Raw genomic sequence first — 22,427 nt, 5'->3', positions numbered from 1 at the left:
TACTCATTGGTTATCACTCCTTGGTTTAACACTTTGGTTACCTCCCCTTGGCTTTACTCATTGGTTACCACTCATTGGTTTAACACTTTGGTGGTTACCTACCCCTGGCTCTATTCATTGGTGTCCTCCCCTTGGTTTAACACTTTGGTTACCTCCCCTCGGCTCTACTCATTGGTTACCACTCCTTGGTTTAACTCTTTGGTTACCTTCCCTTGGTTACCTTCCTACACCCACACTTCCATACATTGTATTCCATTTTATATATAAATCCAAATCTTTGTCTGATACACTGGCTTTTACTTGCAGGAAAGCTTCTTCAAAGTCACAAAAAATGATTGGGCGCACCTGTAAGGTAAGTATTCAATAGGTTACTGGAATGAACTTTGGTATAGTGTCATTGTATCAGATTTGATATTTTGTTTGCAATTGCTAAATTCATTCTGTATGATATACAATAGGTCTATACAACAGATCCAAGGATCTTGTGACATTATATTCTACATCATTACATTTATAAATGTGTTTAATATCTATTTTTCATGTTAAAATTTGTTTTACTTATTCAGGGCAAATCAAAATAATTGCTATGCTTATAATTTAGTCAAACTTTGAACATCAACAGGAATTTTATTGTAAATTTGTATTTAGATTCTAAATCTACCACAAAATAACAAGACTTGATCATGAGATGTCTAAATCAGCAAATGTTCTAGGAAGCTGAAAATATAACAGCCAGAAATATAATTTATATAAGGCCTACCTCGTCAGCAGATATACTCTCTATGTCACCAAAGGACATGCTTCTGATGGGTCCCATAGCTGCCTCTCTACACAGACTCGCCATATCAGCACCGGAGTAGCCTGCAAAGGATAAGGCAACTTAGCTCAAAATCAAAAGTAAACTACGACAGCTATATATTCCAGGTCAATCTTTAAAGTAGACTTTGACGGAAATGTGTGTCTAGCTTCAAGGTAGACAGGTAAGTGAGTGTATGGGGTTTAACCTCCTCACAACAGCTGGGGTCATATGAAGCCTAGGGAGTTACTGCCAGAGGGGAAAGGAGGGAAGTGAGACAGGAAAAATACATAGATTCAAAATGTAGGACAGTTGTTGTCATTGTTTGATTTTTTTTCTCTCTTCAGAAATAGAGAAACGATTGCTGCAGTACACAGTAGAAGATATAGCTGTGACTAATTTGAGTACATTGCTGATCGATGGATTCATTACATAAGGACATGAACAGAAGCTAGTAGCAATTTACTATCAGTGCTTAACTGAAATCTCAACATTCAATAAACAAGCACATGTGAAAATGATATGAGAATCAGAGAATTTGGATGCCTGACCTTGAGATTTATCTTGGATAACCTTGAGTTCATTCTCTGTGAGATGGTACCGCTGCTGAGCTAGTAGATTGAGGACAATGTGCTGCCTGGCCTGGGCTTCAGGGAGGGGGATATATAGTCTTTTCACAAACCTCCTCCTTGCCGCCTCATCAATCTCCTGTGGTCTACAAGATAGAGGATCTTTGGTGTTTTGGTAGAATATTTTTTTCATTGCTTCCAGAAGCTTTTATACAAAAGTTTAGGTGATACAGAGGCTATGGACTACATAAGCAATTATTAAAAAAAAAGTGTAAAAGTACTGAATTAGGAATCCAATCCTACCTTCACTGGGGTTTCTATTTTTATTGTTCTTCAATAATTGGGTACTAAATAAAACAAAATTCTCACTTTTTCAATAAGATGGTTAACATCTATGATCTCTACATGCCATGCTATATATTTAGTTATTCAAATATTTATCGTCAAATATGGCAATTCCACAATATCACCCTGCCACATTCAGATCGCATTCATATAGGCTATGAATGCCATGATCATCTTAATAATAGGTCAGATTGGGTAACACAACTGACCTTCACTGAACAGATTCTATTCAATGAACAAGCATATGAGATAAAAATGTTATTTGAACTAAATACTGAATAATAACGTGTAATTGATTTTTAATTTACTGAGATAAACGGACTACAAACATGATAACTATAAGTATTAATCACTTCACTGAATTTACCTTTGTTCAGCTGGCATTCATTTTGCCTATGGATGCTAACTAAAAGCAGTTCAATACTTAACGCTACCTACCTATTGGTGGCTCCTATCACAAGAATTCTGTCATCTGAGGAAGTCGCAGCACCATCCTAAAACACACAAACCTGGTCCATTGTCAAATCTAATTTGATGAATATTGTTTTTAGGGGAATGAGGGACATTTAATAAAGCCATTGACTTGATATGTATACAAGAATTATGATCATCAACTGACCAATTGTACAAGGAATTCTGTTTTGATTCTCCTAGATGCCTCATGTTCTCCATCTGATCTCTGGGACAAAAGGGAGTCAATTTCATCAATGAACACCACAGCAGGCTGATGACAGCGGGCCACAGCGAAGAGGGCTCGTACCATCTTCTCTCCCTCCCCTACCTACAACACAAAGACATTGTCTTAAAATTAGTTCAGATAGAAGGATTTTCCTAGAAATGTATCAAAGCTTTCATTTGATGAGTATGAGTTTATATCAGTGAAATTCTCTGTAAAAACTCACCCATTTTGAAGTCAGGGATGATGCACTGATGCTGAAGAATGTAGACTTTGATTGACTGGCAATACATTTTCCTATAAGTAAGAGAATAGCTAGTTGTTTACAGAGAGGAATGTTGGTTATATATATTAATCATTCATTAACAATCACTTGTTAGACCAAAGCATGACCCCTGAAGTCAATGTCTCAAACAATCAATACAACAACACATAGCTCCAGAGTTGTTTGTTTTGGGTGATCAGCACATCACCGGACGTTTTATCCACTAAGGTTTATAAAATAGTGCAAGCTCAACTTAAACCAAAAGGAAACTCAATATAAAGCAAGTTGTTTAGCTGTCTATAGACGATAACAAAGACCTTTGAGATGTTGATATATCCAATATCCTAACTGTTGAGTGTTTTACCAGTCCCTATATCATCTTACCTGTGACAGTTTTACTTATGGGTTCGTACTTGAGTTTTACCAGCTCCTTTGAATTTTTCTTACCTATCAGTGTTTTACCTGTCCCTATGACATCATATCCTTACCTATCAGTGTTTTACCTGTCCATATGACATCATATCCTTACCTATCAGTGTTTTACCAGTCTCTATGACATCATATCCTTACCTATCAGTGTTTTACCAGTCCCTATGACACTATATCCTTACCTATCAGTGTTTTACCTGTCCCTATGACACTATATACTTACCTATCAGTGTTTTACCAGTCCCTATGACATCATATCCTTACATATCAGTGTTTACACAGTCCCTATGACAGCATATCCTTACCTATCAGTGTTTTACCAGTCCCTGGAGGACCAAACAGGAGCAAACCTTTAGGTGGTCCCCTCAGGCCTTTGAATATGTCACTGAAACAAAACACAGAGTCACAATGTCAAGGTCATTGTTACTTTACCCTATCTATATATTTGTTATTTATGATTACAACAAATAAGTAATGTTTTGTATTTGAATTGCAGTGGAACCTTATTTCACTGGGTTCTAATGGATTGTATAAAATCTGGTATTATACATATAAGCAGAGAGTGAGAGTGGTTCAATTTCCTTACCTCGATATGTACTTAGTAGTCTTTATTTTCATTTTCCTTTGGTGGAGGGGGGTGTCTTCAGTGGCCTTTGGGGGAGGGGGGTGTCTTTAGTGGCCTTTGGGGGAGGGGGGTGTCTTTATAATTAGTGGCCTTTGGGGGAGGGGGGTGTCTTTAGTGGCCTTTTTTTGTATTGTGCTGTTCTTGTTACTTAGAGATAATTGATGGTACAGAGCCTCTTTATTATTCCACGTACACGACTAAATCATGGGGACAAATGATGAAAATTCAAATTGTCAAAAATATCATTATCCTAGGCTTCTTGTATTTTTTGGCAGATTTGTTTTTGTTTTTGTTAACTTGAATTTCAGCCAAGGTCATTCACTTAAACATTACTGATAGCACTTTATCTAACCATGCTAACGTATATAGCCACATATCATTGCTATATTGGTTTTTCAGAAGAATTTGACCAGAGACCTCAAAAGCTGATCAAGTTCATACAATTGAACATACTTAACGGTCCTTCAACCCAGCATGCTACTAGCCAAATATAATCACTCTAGGTTATTTAGATGAATTAATTTAATTAAAAGTTGTGCCAGACGGATACTGAATGTCCTTCTGTTGGGGTGAGTTAAATATTTTACTAATAAGACCATACTAAATAGCAAATACAAATCTGTACCCTGAAGGACAAGGTGCAGGTCATATTTACTGAAATCAACAGAACTTGATAAAACATTATACCTATGTGTTATAACTAGACACAGTGTTGGAAACTATACCTGGGTCTGTATCTATTACATCAGCCATGTATTTCTAGGTTGTGAACCATTACAGACAAAGCAGTAACATTTACTCCAGTTTGTATGCTGAACACTACTTACGGTCGTAACATTGGCCATACTACAATCTCCTTAATACATTTCTTGGCAAATTCTAGGCCAGCAATGTCACTCCAAGTCATCTGTGGGCCATTGTCCATAATCTGCAAAATAGATTTTCAATATCAATGTAGGATATTACCTTTAATAGCCAATCACATGTTTGTAACCTCATTCAGTATGCATAAAATATATACTAAATATACACTGATCATTCATGATCAAATTCAGGCTCAAGCAGGTTAATATGTATGTACATACTATTTTTCATTGAAATGGATCCATTGTTAGGGCAGTTGATGCAAAGAAACTAATGTGACAGAGACAGTAAGACGGATGGACGGACGGATAGGCCCAAATAAATATCAATTACCATTTTCATTGAAAAACGAGGGATAAAAATTTATCACAAAAACAAGCAGAAAAAAGAGTCCCAGAGGGTATGTACAACTCACCTCTGTATTTGAATAATCGTGGAAATGTATTCAGTTTAAAGTAAAGTATATTTGACTGAGGGTAGGTGTAAGAGTATGTATTTGACTGAGGGTAGGTGTAAGAGTGAATATTTGACTGAGGGTAGGTGTAAGAGTGAATATTTGACTGAGGGTAGGTGTAAGAGTATGTATTTGACTGAGGGTAGGTGTAAGAATATGTATTTGACTGAGGGTAGGTGTAAGAGTGTATATTTGACTGAGGGTAGGTGTAAGAGTATGTATTTGACTGAGGGTAGGTGTAAGAGTATGTATTTGACTGAGGGTAGGTGTAAGAGTATGTATTTGACTGAGGGTAGGTGTAAGAGTATGTATTTGACTGAGGGTAGGTGTAAGAGTATGTATTTGACTGAGGGTAGGTGTAAGAGTATGTTTTTGACTGAGGGTAGGTGTAAGAGTGTATATTTGACTGAGGGTAGGTGTAAGAGTATGTATTTGACTGAGGGTAGGTGTAAGAGTATGTATTTGACTGAGGGTAGGTGTAAGAGTATGTATTTGACTGAGGGTAGGTGTAAGAGTATGTTTTTGACTGAGGGTAGGTGTAAGAGTGTATATTTGACTGAGGGTAGGTGTAAGAGTATGTATTTGACTGAGGGTAGGTGTAAGAGTATGTATTTGACTGAGGGTAGGTGTAAGAGTATGTATTTGACTGAGGGTAGGTGTAAGAGTATGTTTTTGACTGAGGGTAGGTGTAAGAGTGTATATTTGACTGAGGGTAGGTGTAAGAGTATGTATTTGACTGAGGGTAGGTGTAAGAGTATGTATTTGACTGAGGGTAGGTGTAAGAGTATGTATTTGACTGAGGGTAGGTGTAAGAGTATGTTTTTGACTGAGGGTAGGTGTAAGAGTGTATATTTGACTGAGGGTAGGTGTAAGAGTATGTATTTGACTGAGGGTAGGTGTAAGAGTATGTATTTGACTGAGGGTAGGTGTAAGAGTATGTATTTGACTGAGGGTAGGTGTAAGAGTATGTTTTTGACTGAGGGTAGGTGTAAGAGTGTATATTTGACTGAGGGTAGGTGTAAGAGTATGTATTTGACTGAGGGTAGGTGTAAGAGTATGTATTTGACTGAGGGTAGGTGTAAGAGTATGTTTTTGACTGAGGGTAGGTGTAAGAGTGTATATTTGACTGAGGGTAGGTGTAAGAGTATGTATTTGACTGAGGGTAGGTGTAAGAGTATGTATTTGACTGAGGGTAGGTGTAAGAGTATGTATTTGACTGAGGGTAGGTGTAAGAGTATGTATTTGACTGAGGGTAGGTGTAAGAGTATGTATTTGACTGAGGGTAGGTGTAAGAGTATGTATTTGACTGAGGGTAGGTGTAAGAGTATGTATTTGACTGAGGGTAGGTGTAAGAGTATGTATTTGACTGAGGGTAGGTGTAAGAGTATGTATTTGACTGAGGGTAGGTGTAAGAGTATGTATTTGACTGAGGGTAGGTGTAAGAGTATGTATTTGACTGAGGGTAGGTGTAAGAGTATGTATTTGACTGAGGGTAGGTGTAAGAGTATGTATTTGACTGAGGGTAGGTGTAAGAGTATGTATTTGACTGAGGGTAGGTGTAAGAGTATGTTTTTGACTGAGGGTAGGTGTAAGAGTGTGTATTTGACTGAGGGTAGGTGTAAGAGTATGTATTTGACTGAGGGTAGGTGTAAGAATATGTATTTGACTGAGGGTAGGTGTAAGAGTGTATATTTGACTGAGGGTAGGTGTAAGAGTATGTTAGTATTTAGGGAAGGTGTAAGAGTATGTATTTGACTGAGGGTAGGTAAAAGAGTGTGTATTTGACTGAGGGTAGATGTAAGAGTATGTATTTGACTGAGGGTAGGTGTAAGAGTATGTATTTGACTGAGGGTAGGTGTAAGAGTATGTTAGTATTTAGGGAAGGTACATTTTGTACGTACACCAGTCTGTTACACTGAGTGAGTGACGAGTGGGGAAGCTGTTAAAGTATTTGTTAAGATGTTGTAAAATGGTACACTTTTCACATATTTCAATACACGTTAGAGGACAAAAATAGTACATATTTGCTATTTTCACACAAATAGACTTGCATGTTAGTGATTTTAAGTGAAATGAAAATAAATCATAGAGTGGGGAAGGGCCATTTTTATTTTGGTATCCCGATTTCAGCCGACATCTCAAGCAGTATTTCAATGAAACCAATATTTTAAACTGTCGTGTTATTTACATTTTTCCGTTACAGTGGCAGTTTGACACCAGACATAAATTGGTTGTTCACGTACACATGCGTGTATACATACTTTACATGTGATCTAAGTTCGTGATTATGACAAAACCAAATTGAATGTGTTCCATGTCTATGTGCTAGATTACATTGCAAATATATGACTCTAAAAAGTCGCAACATTATTAAACTGGCTCTTATGTCATATCTATCTACTTGTGTTAATTTTTAAATCAAGTATATATATATGGAGGTTTCATTCCGTGAAGCCACTGTTCTATGAGTATCTTATAAACATCCCTGCCATATCAGAATCGTCCTCAGATGTCAATTTTTATGTAAATAGTGATTTGTCTCCGTCCTTTCTTCGCAGTAAATTTGTAGAGAATTGATTAAATTATGCAGTTCATGCCAAAGTCACACTGTCAGATGTCTGTCCATCAAAACAAATCAGAAATGTATAGGAGGTGTAGCTCCTGAACCCTAGAATCTGCCACTGTGACATCACAAGTACCACGTGACCTGTTAGCTCATTACAATTCTCACCAGAAAGGAGCAGTCCCCTTTGGTTGCCTAGATCTAGGTAACGGGACACTTCTAAAAGTTCGTTGAAGGATGATTCAATACAAATTTAAATGTATGACAGGTTTTCACTTATTTTTACAACAAGTAAAATATCTTGGCCAAACTTTAAGTGTATTTATTTGAGTGAGGGTCAATGTAAGTTATTTATTTGACTGGAGATTGTTGTAAGTGTATTTATTTGATTGAGGGTAGTTGTAAATGTATTTATTAGACCAAGGGTCGTTGTTGGTGCAATTATTTGCATGTGGTGAGAATACGGACCAAGACAGACAGATGAAGACAAAGCATTGACATGTACCTCATTCATCACCAGCTCAATCATCTTTGGTTCAATCCCCTTGAGTCGTTCATCCTCTGGTTCATCAGAAGAGGCAGATGATGGAGAGGTTCCTTTTCCAAATACTGACTTCTGAACCTTGTTCATGTTTACGTCAGGCCTTCAAATAATAAACAAGTGTTTTGAAAAATCAATTATTTGAACTTGTTACATATTCACATCTAAAAACAACTTTTTTCCATTGTTTTAGATAAAATATTACAAAATATATTGCTGAAACAAAGAATAAATGTCATCAAACGATCAAACTAAATCCTCTCATATGGAAAATGTCAGTTGAGATGGAATATTATATCAACTTCAGAACTGCTGTATACATTAAAAACCTCAGATCAGTAAACTCTGGATTACTTGATAACACTCACCCATTGTCTTCCTCCCTGTTAATGACTGGAGGAACAAACTTGCCACTGGGACCAGCTCTCCTGTAAATGTCAAAAGGCTGTTTTACACTGAACACTGGGACCAGCTCTCCTGTAAATGTCAAAAGGCTGTAATACACCGAACACTGGGACCAGTTCTCCTGTAAATGTCAAAAGCCTGTAATACACTTAACAAAGGAACCAGCTCTCCTGTAAATGTCAAAAGGCTGTAATACACTTAACACTGGGACCAGCTCTCCTGTAAGTGTCAAAAGGCTGTAATACACTGAACACTGGGACCAGCTCTCCTGTAAATGTCAAAAGGCTGTTATACACTGAACACTAGGACCAGCTCTCCTGTAAATGTCAAAAGGCTGTTATACACTGAACACTAGGACCAGCTCTCCTGTAAATGTCAAAAGGCTATAATACACTGAACACTGGGACCAGCTCTCCTGTAAATGTCAAAAAGGTTGTAATACACTGAACACTGAGACCAGCTCTCCTGTAAATGTCAAAAGGCTATAATACACTGAACACTGGGACCAGCTCTCCTGTAAATGTCAAAAGGCTGTAATACACTTAACAAAGGAACCAGCTCTCCTGTAAATGTCAAAAGGCTGTAATACAATTAACACTGGGACCAGCTCTCCTGTAAATGCCAAAAGGCTGTAATACACTTAACACAGGGACCAGCTCTCCTGTAAATGTCAAAAGGCTGTTATACACTGAACACTGGAACCAGCTCTCATGTAAATGTCAAAAGGCTGTAACACACTGAACACAATGCTATTTTGTTCCTGGTAATATTTCAGTTAATCAATTTTTGATATACTGCTTATTTGGAGAATGCTTGAAGGCATGTGTTCTGACAAACTCTCCGGTACTTGATTTTTGTTTACCCCTTACTTTATGCTTAAGGGGAGGTAACTGGTACCTGCATTCATAAGCATCAAGTATCTAACATACACACAAAACCTCCAACCCAAGGATTGATGTTTCGGTTGTCTAACCCATGGCTTTTCCAAGGTAAGACAATCAAATAATCATCTAGAGGGCTAGAGATTGCTTTATTTTACTTGTGCCAATTGACTTTTAGCATTGTCATAGTGTTGGGCGTTAAGAATCTTACTGTGTACTGACTTCTAGTACAACCCTCGTTGTCCCTTGTTAAGAATCTTATCATGTGTCAAGTGACTTCCTAGCGCTTCTGTCATCGTTGCTTGTTAAGAATCTTATCGTGTGCAGAGGACCTTCCTCGTACTTCTGCAGTTGTCCCTTGTTAAGAATCTTACTGTGTGCAGAGAGACTTCTTAGAACTACCATAGTTATGCCTTGTTAAGAATCTTACCGTGTGCAGAGGGACTTATTTATACTACCATAGTTGTCCCTTGTTAAGAATCTTACCATGTGCAGAGGGACTTATTTGTACTACCAAAGTTGTCCCTTGTTAAGAATCTTACTGTGTGCAGAGAGACTTCTTAGATCTACCATAGTTATGCCTTGTTAAGAATCTTACCGTGTGAAGAGGGACTTATTTATACTACCATAGTTGTCCCTTGTTAAGAATCTTACTGTGTGCAGAGAGACTTCTTAGATCTACCATAGTTATGCCTTGTTAAGAATCTTACCGAGTGCAGAGGGACTTATTTGTACTACCAAAGTTGTCCCTCGTTAAGAATCTTACTGTGCGCCGAAGGAATTCTTAGTACTACCATAGTTGTCCCTTGTTAAGAATCTTATTGTGTGCCGAGGGACTTCTTAGTACTACCATAATTGTGCCTTGATAAGAATCTTACTGTGTGCAGAGGGACTTATATTTGTACTACCATACAGCTGTCCCTTGTTAAGAATCTTACCGTGTGCCGAGGGACTTCTTAGTACTACCATAGGATGCTGTTGAAACTGTGCCACCACCACCTCCTCCACCATATTTCTTCTGGTTCTCTAGTTTCTACAGATAATCAAGAATGACAGTAATACAAAACCAGTAGCACTTCTGAAAAAAAATGTGTTATCAACTAGTATAAATTTATTTTTTATGTTCAGTCATTCAACTGTCAATGAAAATATATATAAACCCTTCTTTTTTCTGTAATAGCTAGAATAGCTTAGCCAAAGACCCAGACATATAGTGATACTTAACTGTGTGACCTTCACTTTAATCAGGTTATAGTTATATATCACTGTGTGACCTACACCTGGACATTGTTAATATGATGCCTGAGTGACCTTCACCTTGACAAGGTTAGTAAGTATGATGCCTGTGCGACCTTCACCTTGACCAGGTTAGTAAGTATGATGCCTGTGCGACCTTCACCTTGCCCAGGTTAGTATGTATGATGCCTGTGCGACCTTCACCTTGCCCAGGTTAGTAAGTAAGATGCCTGTGCAACCTTCACCTTGCCCAGGTTAGTATGTATGTGTGACCTTCACCTTGACCAGGTTAGTATGTCTGTGTGACGTTCACCTTGACTAGGTTAGTATGTCTGTGTGACATTCACCTTGACCAGGTTAGTATGTATGTGTGACCTTCACCTTAACCAGGTCAGTGATGCCTTACAATATGACTTTTACTGTGTGACCTTGTGGTTTGTATGGTACTAACTAGCTGCTCCCGAGCTGTTCTGAAGGCTCCCCCAGTTGCAGCAGGAGCCTCTTGGTGATAGTCTGAATTGTCTTCTTCATTTTCATTCAACGGCCTCTTTATGCCTCCACCCTAAAACAAGTAAAGAATTATTCATTTATCACTTACATGGTGTCGGGAATTTAAGCATACTTATTGAGATTATGTGGCCGGTGAAACATAAAAACAATGAAAATTTCTTGCCAAAATCTTTTAATTGAAAGTATTCTGGTTAACTCTGTATACTTTTTCTGTGTTTTCTGTAAATGATGTCTGCGGCTACTTAAATATTTGATCCAAAAGATTACCCGAATAATCATACTCTATTCCTTTACCATGTTGTTGTAAGGCCTGGAGTCATCTCCATCAGTTACAAACCAAGTATAAAACACAAACTCTGATTGCCTGACAAGTGACATGCAACAGCCAATCCAATTCATTTAGATATATACATGTAAAAAGTTTCTGCCAAATTATAGGAAAGGAGGGTGTGAGTCATACAGAGGGTGACAGTTCGATAAACTATTATCCACTAGTTGTTAGTCCTAGGAGTGACAACAGCTTCATTATCTCTTAAACTTCTTGGGAAACATTCTTATACATATAACAATATATACAGATATCTACTTTATTGAGTAAAACCCCAAACTGCTTGCAATAGTGTATTTGAAAAACAAAACGTCACTAGAAATTAAAATCATCACCTGTCCCCCTTTCCATGATTTCTGATGACTGTAAAATTGTCCTGGTTTTCCTCCAAACTGACCACCAGAATGTTCTGCTTTTCCTCCAAACTGACCACCAGAATGTCCTGGTGCTCCTCCAAACTGACCACCAGAATGTCCTGCTTTTCCTCCAAACTGACCACCAGAATATCCTGGTGCTCCTCCAAACTGACCACCAGAATGTCCTGGTGCTCCTCCAAACTGACTATATGCACCACCACCTGTAATGAAATATGATACATATTACCATTGTAATATGTGCTGTAATATGTATTGCAAATATATGTTGCTTTTATTAGCGGGTAATATTTATTTTAATTGCTTGGGATCTTGCATAGCTGTCACCTTCAGAAGTTTTCAAAAGAAAATCCCTACAGGGAACCCCATATTAGTCACCTCTTACAATCATGCAGTAGGTTACACTACAGGGAAATTCTTTTTACCCAACCTAAATGCATTTGTCACATCAATGAGTTGGCATTTTATAATGTTTCCCTGACTTACAGTAAATTTGACACTACTGTCAGTAATTTGATACATTATTGTAGTTTAACGTTCAATTTCTCAAAGTGACCAACCAAACCCTAACAGGTATCAGGCTCATTTGGACCAAATATCTTTGTGCAACCCCATTGCTAGGATTAATGGATGGGTTCTACCATGAAGCAGTACTTTATATCAAGTCAGAGTTTAGATGATTTTTCATCACATACATGCACTATGGCTCTTACACATGTATTATGAATATAAAGGTTAACTAATTTCTGTGCAAAAGCTCCCACTATTCTATAACTAAAGTTGTAAGCGAAAGGCTACAAAATAACACCTCCCGCTCTGCCATGAAAATGGTGAAAATGACAAATATATTCAGGGTGGATTAAGTGATCGCAACAGGTGCTGAATTTCAAAAAGTCTGTTGAATTCACTATCAGCAATTCGCCAAAAACAGTTCTAACTGTAACAGGGACTGTAACCAGCAGCTGCAAATGAGCATCACAAATGACAATATTTAAATGTCTAATAAACCTAACTCACAGGCATAAGTGTATCATCCAATCAGAGGCCAATGCAGTCCAGGACTTAAATGTGAGTTGTTTGAAAAATTACCCCTCAAATATATATCATTCCCACAAGGATCAAGGGAGTCAGTCCTATAGAATTAAAGTCATAACCATAACTGTCTCAGTCAGTCAGGAGCCATAGTGACTAATAGAATATAGAAATGTTTAGCTCAGTCATTCAACATAAAATGTATCCTCTACAATATATGCATCAGTTGAACAAACTATCAACAAAGCCAACTCCATAGAAATCAAACTTTAACCAATAATGTCTCAGCCAATCTATTACTAAATCTTAAAGTTTGACATTAGGTATATACTGCAAATAGATCAATCAAAAAATGATACACAAATTTAGGTTAGGCTAGTTATAGCCCACTAGAACTTAGGGAATTACCATAACTGTTTCTACACTCTGAATCCTAAAGAATAGAAGCTGGCCATTCAACATTCAATTAATTTTAATGTATTACTCCCTGAAACTGTCATAGGATTGGTCCGAAAGTTTACAATAATTGTGTGGACAGGGCTTGTAAGAAAGTTTACAATAATTGTGTGGACAGGGCTTGATAAGAAAGTTTACAATAATTGTGTGGACAGGGCTTGAAATTAAAGTTTACAATAATTGTGTGGACAGGGCTTGAAATGAAAGTTTACAATAATTGTGTGGACAGGGCTTGAAATGAAAGTTTACAACAATTGTATGGACAGGGCTTGAAATAAAGTTTACAATAATTGTATGAAAAGGGCTTGAAATGAAAGTTTACAATAATTGTGTGGACAGGGCTTGAAATGAAAGTTTACAATAATTGTGTGGACAGGGCTTGAAATTAAAGTTTACAATAATTGTGTGGACAGGGCTTGAAATGAAAGTTTACAATAATTGTGTGGACAGGGCTTGAAATGAAAGTTTACAACAATTGTATGGACAGGGCTTGAAATAAAGTTTACAATAATTGTATGAAAAGGGCTTGAAATGAAAGTTTACAATAATTGTGTGGACAGGGCTTGAAATGAAAGTTTACAATAATTGTGTGGACAGGGCTTGAAATGAAAGTTTACAATAATTGTGTGGACAGGGCTTGAAATGAAAGTTTACAATAATTGTGTGGACAGGGCTTGAAATGAAAGTTTACAATAATTGTGTGGACAGGGCTTGAAATGAAAGTTTACAATAATTGTGTGGACAGGGCTTGAAATGAAAGTTTACAATAATTGTGTGGACAGGGCTTGTAATAAAGTTTACAATAATTGTATGAAAAAGGCTTGAAATGAAGTTTACAATAATTGTGTGGACAGGGCTTGAAATGACCAAGGACATGTAGGACAAAAACAATAAGGAAAAGTGTAAACTGAAAAATTAATGTCAGGTGCACAACTAAATGATGTGCAAAATTATACCTACAAAGATCTGTTGATATTGACTTAGGTGTTTGAGAGTATCTTTGCCAGATTTTTTTTTATCCATGTAAGGAAAGACGGACAGCAGGTGATGGGTAGGCTGATACACCACCCCACTGACTTGGTTGCAGGGTAATCACAAATTTCTATTAACAGGTATGTTAGAAAAAACATATATTCCAAATGTTCATGATTAAAGTCTTTTGATGTCTGCACCTTGTAGATATGTTGGGTCAAGTGACACAGTATGTCTCAACTTATGTATCAATTAACAAGGTAGTTCTTATAAATTTGAGGGAATCTTACCATCATTGCTTGCAAACAGTGGTTTTCTATTCCCAGGCCTTGCAAACTGTGCATCACTTTTATCAAATGGACAGTTGTTACTCTGTTGTCTTGTGTTTGTATTTGACCAGTTGGTTTGGTCTGTTGTATTTAAACAGTTACTGTTGAGTCCTTGGTGTTTGGCGCCTATATGGTCCGTACTGATAGCAGTCTCTAAATGACCTGTGCCATGATGTCTGAAATTGCTGTTCTGACCAGAGTCCAGTCCAGACTTAGATTCTGTTACATTTTTCACAGTCCGGGAGAATAGGATGGCATTCCTGTGAGATGGAGGCACCAACATATCTGCATGTCTCTGAAATATTACAATGGTGAAAGTATTTCTTAATGCTTTAAATCAATGCTATATCAGCAATATCTTTATGTTCAAAAAATAACACATTTAATTTTTTAATCATTCTTTCATGCTTTATAAAGAGCATTTTTCACAACACCAGTGATGCATGTATTACAATACCTGGCTTTTCTTCATCACATCTTGAACACATTTCATCCCTTTAAGTTTTTCCAATGTAAGTGATGTTTTCCATTTGTTGCTTTCTGGAAAATAAATAACTAGACATATTAAAAGTTATGCCACAAGTGAAATTTTATAAATAAGAATTATAGGGAAATTATTACATATTCTGTTTCTTTCATTTTTAGCTTTTTTAAATGAGGAAAATAAACAAACAGTGGGAGTACTTCAGAACATCAGAATCTGCCTGTTGTGGCCCCATGGGACCTCAATTAACGACACCAGACTTCTACGACATCACAACCGCAGAAAATGTACGACATCACAACCGCAGACAATGTACGACATCACGACTGCAGACAATGTACGACATCACGACCGCAGACAAGTCCCCTTGACCCATGGATGCTCCAGACTAAATTAGGATAAAATCCCTTAATCCCGATGGTCGAAGAAGGATTTTAAAGGTTTTACCTCTATTTCTCCTATTGGGCCCCGCCCTTCTATCCTCTGGGAGACCACACCCACTGATTATACAAAATTGAGTCCCCTTGGCCCATTAGGATGCTCCAGACTAAATTAGGATAAAATCTCTTAATCCCGATGGTCGAAGAAGGATATTAATGGTTTAACCTCTATTTCTCCTATTGGGCCCCGCCCTTCTGTCCCCTGGGAGACCACACCCACTGCTTATACAAAATTAAGTCCCCTTGGCCCATTAGGATGCTCCAGAATTAATTAGGATAAAATCCCTTAATCCCTATGGAAGAAGAAGGTTTTTAAAGGTTTTTCCTCTATTTCCCCTATTGGGCCCCTGGGGGGCCAGACCCACGGTTTATACAAAATTGGAACCCTTTCACCCAAGGATTCTTCAGACCAAATATGGAACAAATCTTTTTCTTCCTACAGCAGAAGGATTTAAAAAAAAAAGTTATATTTCCCCTATTGGGTCCCGCCCCTCAGGCACCTGGGGGGCCAGACCACCGTTTATACAAAATTGGTTCCCCTTCACCCAATAATGCTTTAAACCAAATATGGACCAAATCCTTTCATTCCTACAGAAGAAGAAGGATTCTAAACAATTTGCTATGTTTCCCCTATTGGGCCCCGCCCCTCAGGCCCCTAGCGGGGGCAGACCCACCGTTTATACAAAATTGGTTCCCGTTCACCCAAGGATGCTTCAGACTAAATATGGACCAAATCCTTTCATTCCTACAGAAGAAGAAGGATTCTAAACAATTTGCTATGTTTCCCCTATTGGGCCCCGCCCCTCAGGCCCCTGGGGGGGCCAGACCCACCGTTTATACAAAATTTGTTCCCCTTCCCCCAAGGATGCTTCTGACCAAATTTGGTCAAAACAGCTCAGTCGTTCATGACTAGTAGCATTTTAAAGGAAAAGTTGACGGATGGACGACGGATGCTGCGGTATGGCATAAGCTCACCATGGTCCTTCAGACCAGGTGAGCTAAAAAATAACACTTTATTTAAGAACAATTTCAGATATTTCGTAAGAAAATACACAATAACAGAAATGCCTTTAAATTTGTACTGGGCTTCTTTTTTTAATTTGGTCCTATACTACATGCAGAGATTATTTAAAGAAATTGGCTGTCATCTGCCAATCTGTCCAACACGTTGGTTGCCGTTGGGCTTCTTTTTTAATAACTCATCAAATAAGAGCAGTAAAAATTGTTTTGTAATTTTGTCATTATTGATTTGCTTAATTTATAACATACCATTTTTATGAGAGGAACATAAGGTTAAAGCACCTTCTGCAAAGTTGTTCAATCCTGGAAAACAAGCAGAGAACAAGAGTACCGTGGGGCGGAACAATATACGCCCGTCGAATGCCATATAGTCTTACATACTTTCTTACAATGAAATAAGATCTGCATCATTCTAAGAGTGCTTTCTTACGATGAAATAAGATCTGCATCATTCTAAGAGTGGTTAGCTGACATACTATTAAAAATGTAGGAGAAAATCTCCGGACAAAACATCAATTACCGAAATGAACAAAGGGCAATAACTTTTGCAAAAATCGTTAAATCAAAATTCTTTTAAGGGAGACACAATTTCATATCATGATGATAATGTATTCCAAGTTTCAAAGAGATCAGTTGAAAAATGTAGGAGAAGATTGCCGGACAAAAATCAAATACTGAAATAAACAAAGGGCAATAACTTTTGCAAAAATTATTGAATTAAAATTCTTTTCAAGGAAACAACAACATATCATGATTATTTAGCCAACTAAGTTTCAAAGAAATCCGTCAAAAAATGTAGGAGGATAGAATGCCGGACAAAAAATTAAATACTGAAATGAACAAAGGGCAATAACTTTCGGAAAAATTATTGAATCAAAATTTTTTTAAGGGAGACACAACTTTATATCATGATTATAATGTATACCAAGTTTCAAAGAGATCCGTCGAAAAATGTCGAAGGAGATTGTCGGACAAAAATCAAATACTAAAATAAACCAAGGGCAATAACTTTTGCAAAAATTGTCAAATCAAATTCTTTTCGAGGAAACACAACAACATATCATGATTATTTAGCCTACTAAGTTTAAAAGAAATCCGTCAAAAAATGTAGGAGGCGATCTCCGGACAAAAAATCAAATACTGAAATGACAAAGGGCAATAACTTTTGGAAAAATTGTCGATTCAAATTCTTTTAAGGGAGACACATCTTCATATCATGATTATAATGTATACCAAGTTTCAAAGAGATTGGTTGAAAAATGTAGGAGGAGATTGCCTGACAAACAAAAGTTTACGCCGGCAGGACAAACCCATACCATAATACTCCCGTCAAATTTGACGGGCGTATAAAAGCATCTTCCAATTCATAATGTTGCAATACAACTTGATTCCATTTGAACCATACCATATACAATGTAAAACTGTAGTGCAGGGTATTGTTTTTGTTATGTTAAGTTCAGGGTATTGTTTTTGTTATGTTAAGTTCAGGGTATTGTTTTTGTTATGTTAAGTTCAGGGTATTGTTTTTGTTATGTTAAGTTCAGGGTATTGTTTTTGTTATGTTAAGTTCAGGGTATTGTTTTTGTTATGTTCAGTTCAGGGTTTTGTTATTAAGTATTATTAAACACTTACAGTGTTTAAGCCTCTGAGCAGTGCCAGTTATGTTAACATGCTAAAGAATAATAGAAATATAGATGACAGTAATAGTGTATTCTTTGCTCTAAAGAAGACATTAAACCCGACCTTGACCTTAAGATCTGACCTTGGCACCTTGGCATAAATCTTAACAATATTATTTCATTGTGTACCGGTATTATTAAAAATGATAATGATGCATTTGACATTTGTAAACTTTGCCAATGACATTGACCTTGCACAAAGCAACACCTGGTGTAAATCCCAAATAAAATACAACTTAAAATTTTGTGACACAATATTTACCGTAAAGGTATTAAATTTAATCCTCTGAACTTGACATTACAGCAATTGTCAGTGAGGATGACCTTCTTGCCTTTGATCATCTGATGAAACTGGACAAAAAAACTATCATCTGGGCATTTTCTCATTCTCAAACAATTGTTCTGTAATGGGCATTGGTTTTCCTAAATCCTGCTTCATGGCCATTACCTCAGAAACATGTATGTTGAAACTTTTAGGTGTACAAATTTGTCAATACCTGTTGTGGTATCCAGGGAGTCAATCATGGAAGTATAGGAATGTTCAAATGGTCCTATCAGATGTTCTGCACTATCTGTAGATAATCTGTGAAAATCAATCCAAGAGTTATGAATACTTAACACTTCTAAATACAATCAGGGAATTAAATAATGTACATGTCTACCATCGGACACATCATTTTAAATTTTCTTTTAAATGCATATGCCATTGCCTTGACACTGTATGATCTTTTATTCAATACCGAATTTTATTTCCACAGTTCTGCCAGTTGGATTTTAAAGGAAAATTTGATGAAACTAAACGTGATTATCCTAAATATAAACCTAGGTACATGACCATATCTGTATTTATCATAATGGTTAAAATTGTCAAAATGCAAGTAAATGAAGTGCCACGCTATTATTGAAGATCATCTTAAGCTTCAATTTTCTAATAAGGAGCATATTTCTAAGACTAATACCATCTGGTGTGTTTTCCTGTTATTTATTATTCTCTTCATGTCCAAATATTATAATTAAAACATGTTGATTCTGTGAAATACCTAGGAGTAACCCTCAGATCAGATTTGAAATGGGACTCTCATGTAGATCAGATTTGAAATGGGACTCTCATGTAGATCAGATTTGAAATGGGACTCTCATGTAGATCAGATTTGAAATGGGACTCTCATGTAGATCAGATTTGAAATGGGACTCTCATGTAGATCAGATTTGCAACAAGGCAAATTCTACTCTAGCATTTCTCAGAAGAAACCTAAAAATTAGCTCAACAATATTTAGAACAGGCTTACAAATCCTTGGTAAGACCCTTCTTTAGAATATGCTTGCTTTGTTTGGGATCAGTACACAAAAAATAACAGAAACAAATTTGAAATGGTCCAGAGGAGAGGAGCCCAATGTGTCAAATCGCTTTCGGAACACCTCTAGTGTAACAGATATGATTGCATGGTACTCTTGGCTGGCACAGCCTGTCAGACCGTCAGATCAGAGGAAAGATGCACGCCTAAAGATGTTCTATAAAATTCATCTGGGCACAGTGGCCATATATCCACGACCCAGACAGGTTGCACCGAGCCATATAAATTCCTATAAATTTCCACCAGGTCCAATTCTAACAGCAATACTTGAAAACACTAACTAGACAACAATCCCTTTTTCCTCGTACCATACTTCTCTTCTTTTTCCCCTTTCCCCAACAAGCTTTAATTTGTAGGTGGGGGTTGCAGCCCAATCACTGGCTTGCTGGATTCTCCTTGAATTAAATGTTCCTTCTCTAAACTCTTAGAAGATAATTATTAATTATTATGTAATATATATAGTCTGTCATTTGTGCGGCATAAACCCAATTTCGTGACAAAATCTATAATAAGTTGAAGTTGGTCACTATATAGTACTAATATTAATACCCGGCCTCCTCTGACGAAGCAATATATCAAAAATGTCTCGTCTTCAGAAAGCTACATTATCGCAGCTTGTCACTATATGGTAGAACTATAGAACAAGAGTGGAATCTTGGGAGAACCGTGTGCAGCATACACTGCTAATTTGACAAGATCTCTGTGACCTTTATTTATTCAACTACAGTATAAATATTGGGTGTTTTGTTCAGTTTAGACAGGTTTCACTATACAATGTAATAGATGTTGGTAAGCCTTACATGTTAGCATCAGCTGCCAGCTTCAGGTTTGCTATGATATTCCGTGTAAGGTCAGCTTTCTCAGACACCCGTCCTTCACTGAGTTTAGGATCAAACAAATGGGACTGCAACTGATGCAGGAACACTCCATCTTCTGGAAATTCCATTGATTGAAATATATCCTTTTAGTCTAAAATAAAGTCGTTTTAGTTTCCCGTTATTTTGGTAATTAAGAATAGGATGTATGAGGGTTTTTTAAGGAAACGTGTGGGACACTTTTACATCAACAAATGCTCTTCACCAAACACAACTGTCATGGTTTGCTAAGTACTTGTGGGGTTCTAATTCAGCTCCGCACGTTCGATCGTCTTGATCATGACTGTAGGTGTAGTACCGTAGTTTGGTTCCTGAAACAAAGTCTCCGCCAAGTATGTCCAGATTATCTATATTTCAGCGACGAATCTATAGCACAACTCATGTGTCACACCAGAAAATGCTGATGTTGCCTATGAAGCAATCTAAGAATATTGGTAACTAGAACTTTAACAAATTGCATCTCCCGCTGTAACCAATTTTCTTACCTCTTCACAAAGAAGAGCTCCGGGGTGCGTTCGAAAAGTGACAGGTGCGTTCGAAACAGAATCTCAAGATTCTTCAAAATTGTATTTTAATTGGAAAACTTAACAGAAAACGTTATAATAAAAGCTTGTATCTCCATACATCGTAAGGGAAGACACAATTAGGTCAAAACTCAACAAGGTAAAAAAAATGTACAATGGGCCTGCATCACTCACCTTGTATTTATTTATTGTACTTGTAACCATGAAAGTTTACCAAAATAAAGCTACAGGCAAAATATAAGTATCTATGACTAAACTACAGCATTAAAAAGAAACTGTGATAAGATTTGAACACATTTGATCCCTGACTGTGACTTTGAAAGTCTAACAAGGTCATTAAGTTGTACAAACTTTATAGCCCTTCATCCAGGCAGGTACAACTTGCACAATAACACCACCTTAGTCAACTGTCATTTTTTTTTTTTATTGAAATGAGGTCATTTACATGTTTATATGAACCTTTGATCATATGTAACCTTGAAATTGGGTCATACCATTCCCATGAAAACACTTTGATAGCTCTTAATTTGAGCATGCTAAGTTGTTTAATGTTTTTAACCTATTTTTGTCATTTAACATATTCAAAAAAACTTTTTGAATATGGGTGAATGTCATTCATTTTAATTAACTCGATAGATCTTTAACTGAGCATGTTACTGACCAAATATCATCATCCTATAGACCTTTTGGTTATTCAAGAAAGTTTGTTTAAAGATTTCAACTTATCATCCAAGCATGTTGCTAAATATCATCATCTTGGGACGTTTTAGTTGTTCAGAAGAAGTAGTTTAAAAGTTGTTTGACCTCTGTGACCTTGAACATGGGTGAACATCATTCATTTGAACAACCTTGGTAACCCCTCATCCCAGCATGCTACTGGTTAAACATCATCACCAAAGCCACTTTGGTTATTCAGAAGAAATCATTTGAAGTTTTTGATATCTTTAATATATTTGACCCCTGTGACCTTGAATATGAGCCAGGTCATTCAATTGAACAAACATGGTAGCCCTTCATGCTTCTGGCCAAATATCATGACCCTGGTTCTTTCGATTTTTTTTAAAGAAGTTGTTTATAGGTTTTTAAGACAATTGAACCCTGTGACCTTGAATATCGGTAAAGGTCATTCATTTGAACAAAATGTGTAGCCCTTCATACCAGCATGATTATTCAGAAGAAGTTGTTTTAATTAAAAAGTTGACACTGGACAGATGACAGACGCCACACTAGGCATAAGCTCACTTATTATAAAGGCCCTTGGGTCCAGGTGAGCAAAAGATTAATTTTTCAAACTTTAGGAGTTAAAATTGTATGACCAATGTTGAGCTATGAAATTTGAAGTTTGCCCTGTCAGTATAATGAGGTCAGAAATGAGTGAAGCTAATAACATTTGGATTATA

At 36.9% G+C, this 22,427-nt stretch overlaps 1 protein-coding gene across 1 annotated transcript; it reads right to left on the bottom strand.

Moving 5' to 3' along the window:
- Positions 1-200: 200 nt before the first annotated feature.
- Positions 201-20,978, bottom strand: LOC110452070 (fidgetin-like protein 1). Its single transcript, XM_021500352.1, has 18 exons — positions 20,429-20,978; positions 18,771-18,856; positions 16,844-16,897; positions 15,108-15,190; positions 14,612-14,945; positions 11,823-12,064; positions 11,101-11,211; positions 10,352-10,446; positions 8,496-8,555; positions 8,092-8,230; positions 4,533-4,633; positions 3,386-3,465; positions 2,613-2,683; positions 2,330-2,491; positions 2,149-2,204; positions 1,348-1,511; positions 761-861; positions 201-345 (listed from the first exon to the last, which is right to left on the bottom strand). Exons 1-18 carry the CDS (start codon positions 20,572-20,574, stop codon positions 217-219), a joined length of 2,214 nt encoding a protein of 737 aa, XP_021356027.1. The 5' UTR covers positions 20,575-20,978; the 3' UTR covers positions 201-216.
- Positions 20,979-22,427: the final 1,449 nt, after the last annotated feature.

The sequence above is a fragment of the Mizuhopecten yessoensis genome, unplaced genomic scaffold, assembly GCF_002113885.1.
Source record: "Mizuhopecten yessoensis strain PY_sf001 unplaced genomic scaffold, ASM211388v2 scaffold6373, whole genome shotgun sequence".
Lineage (NCBI taxonomy): Eukaryota > Metazoa > Mollusca > Bivalvia > Pectinida > Pectinidae > Mizuhopecten > Mizuhopecten yessoensis.
Note: the sequence above shows the minus strand (reverse complement) of the source record. Positions and strands in the feature narration are given on the sequence as shown.

What these genes read in the sequence shown, in the direction of transcription:
- LOC110452070 (XM_021500352.1), bottom strand. Translation starts at nt 20,574, where the DNA reads ATGGAATTTCCAGAAGATGGAGTGTTCCTGCATCAGTTGCAGTCCCAT. An exon ending in ATGTGATGAAGAAAAGCCAG is followed by an intron (nt 14,946 to 15,107) that starts GTATTGTAATAC and finishes GTAATATTTCAG; the next exon opens with AGACATGCAGATATGTTGGT. An exon ending in GACTGGTAAAACACTGATAG is followed by an intron (nt 2,684 to 3,385) that starts GTAAGGATATGC and finishes TCTTACTTATAG; the next exon opens with GAAAATGTATTGCCAGTCAA.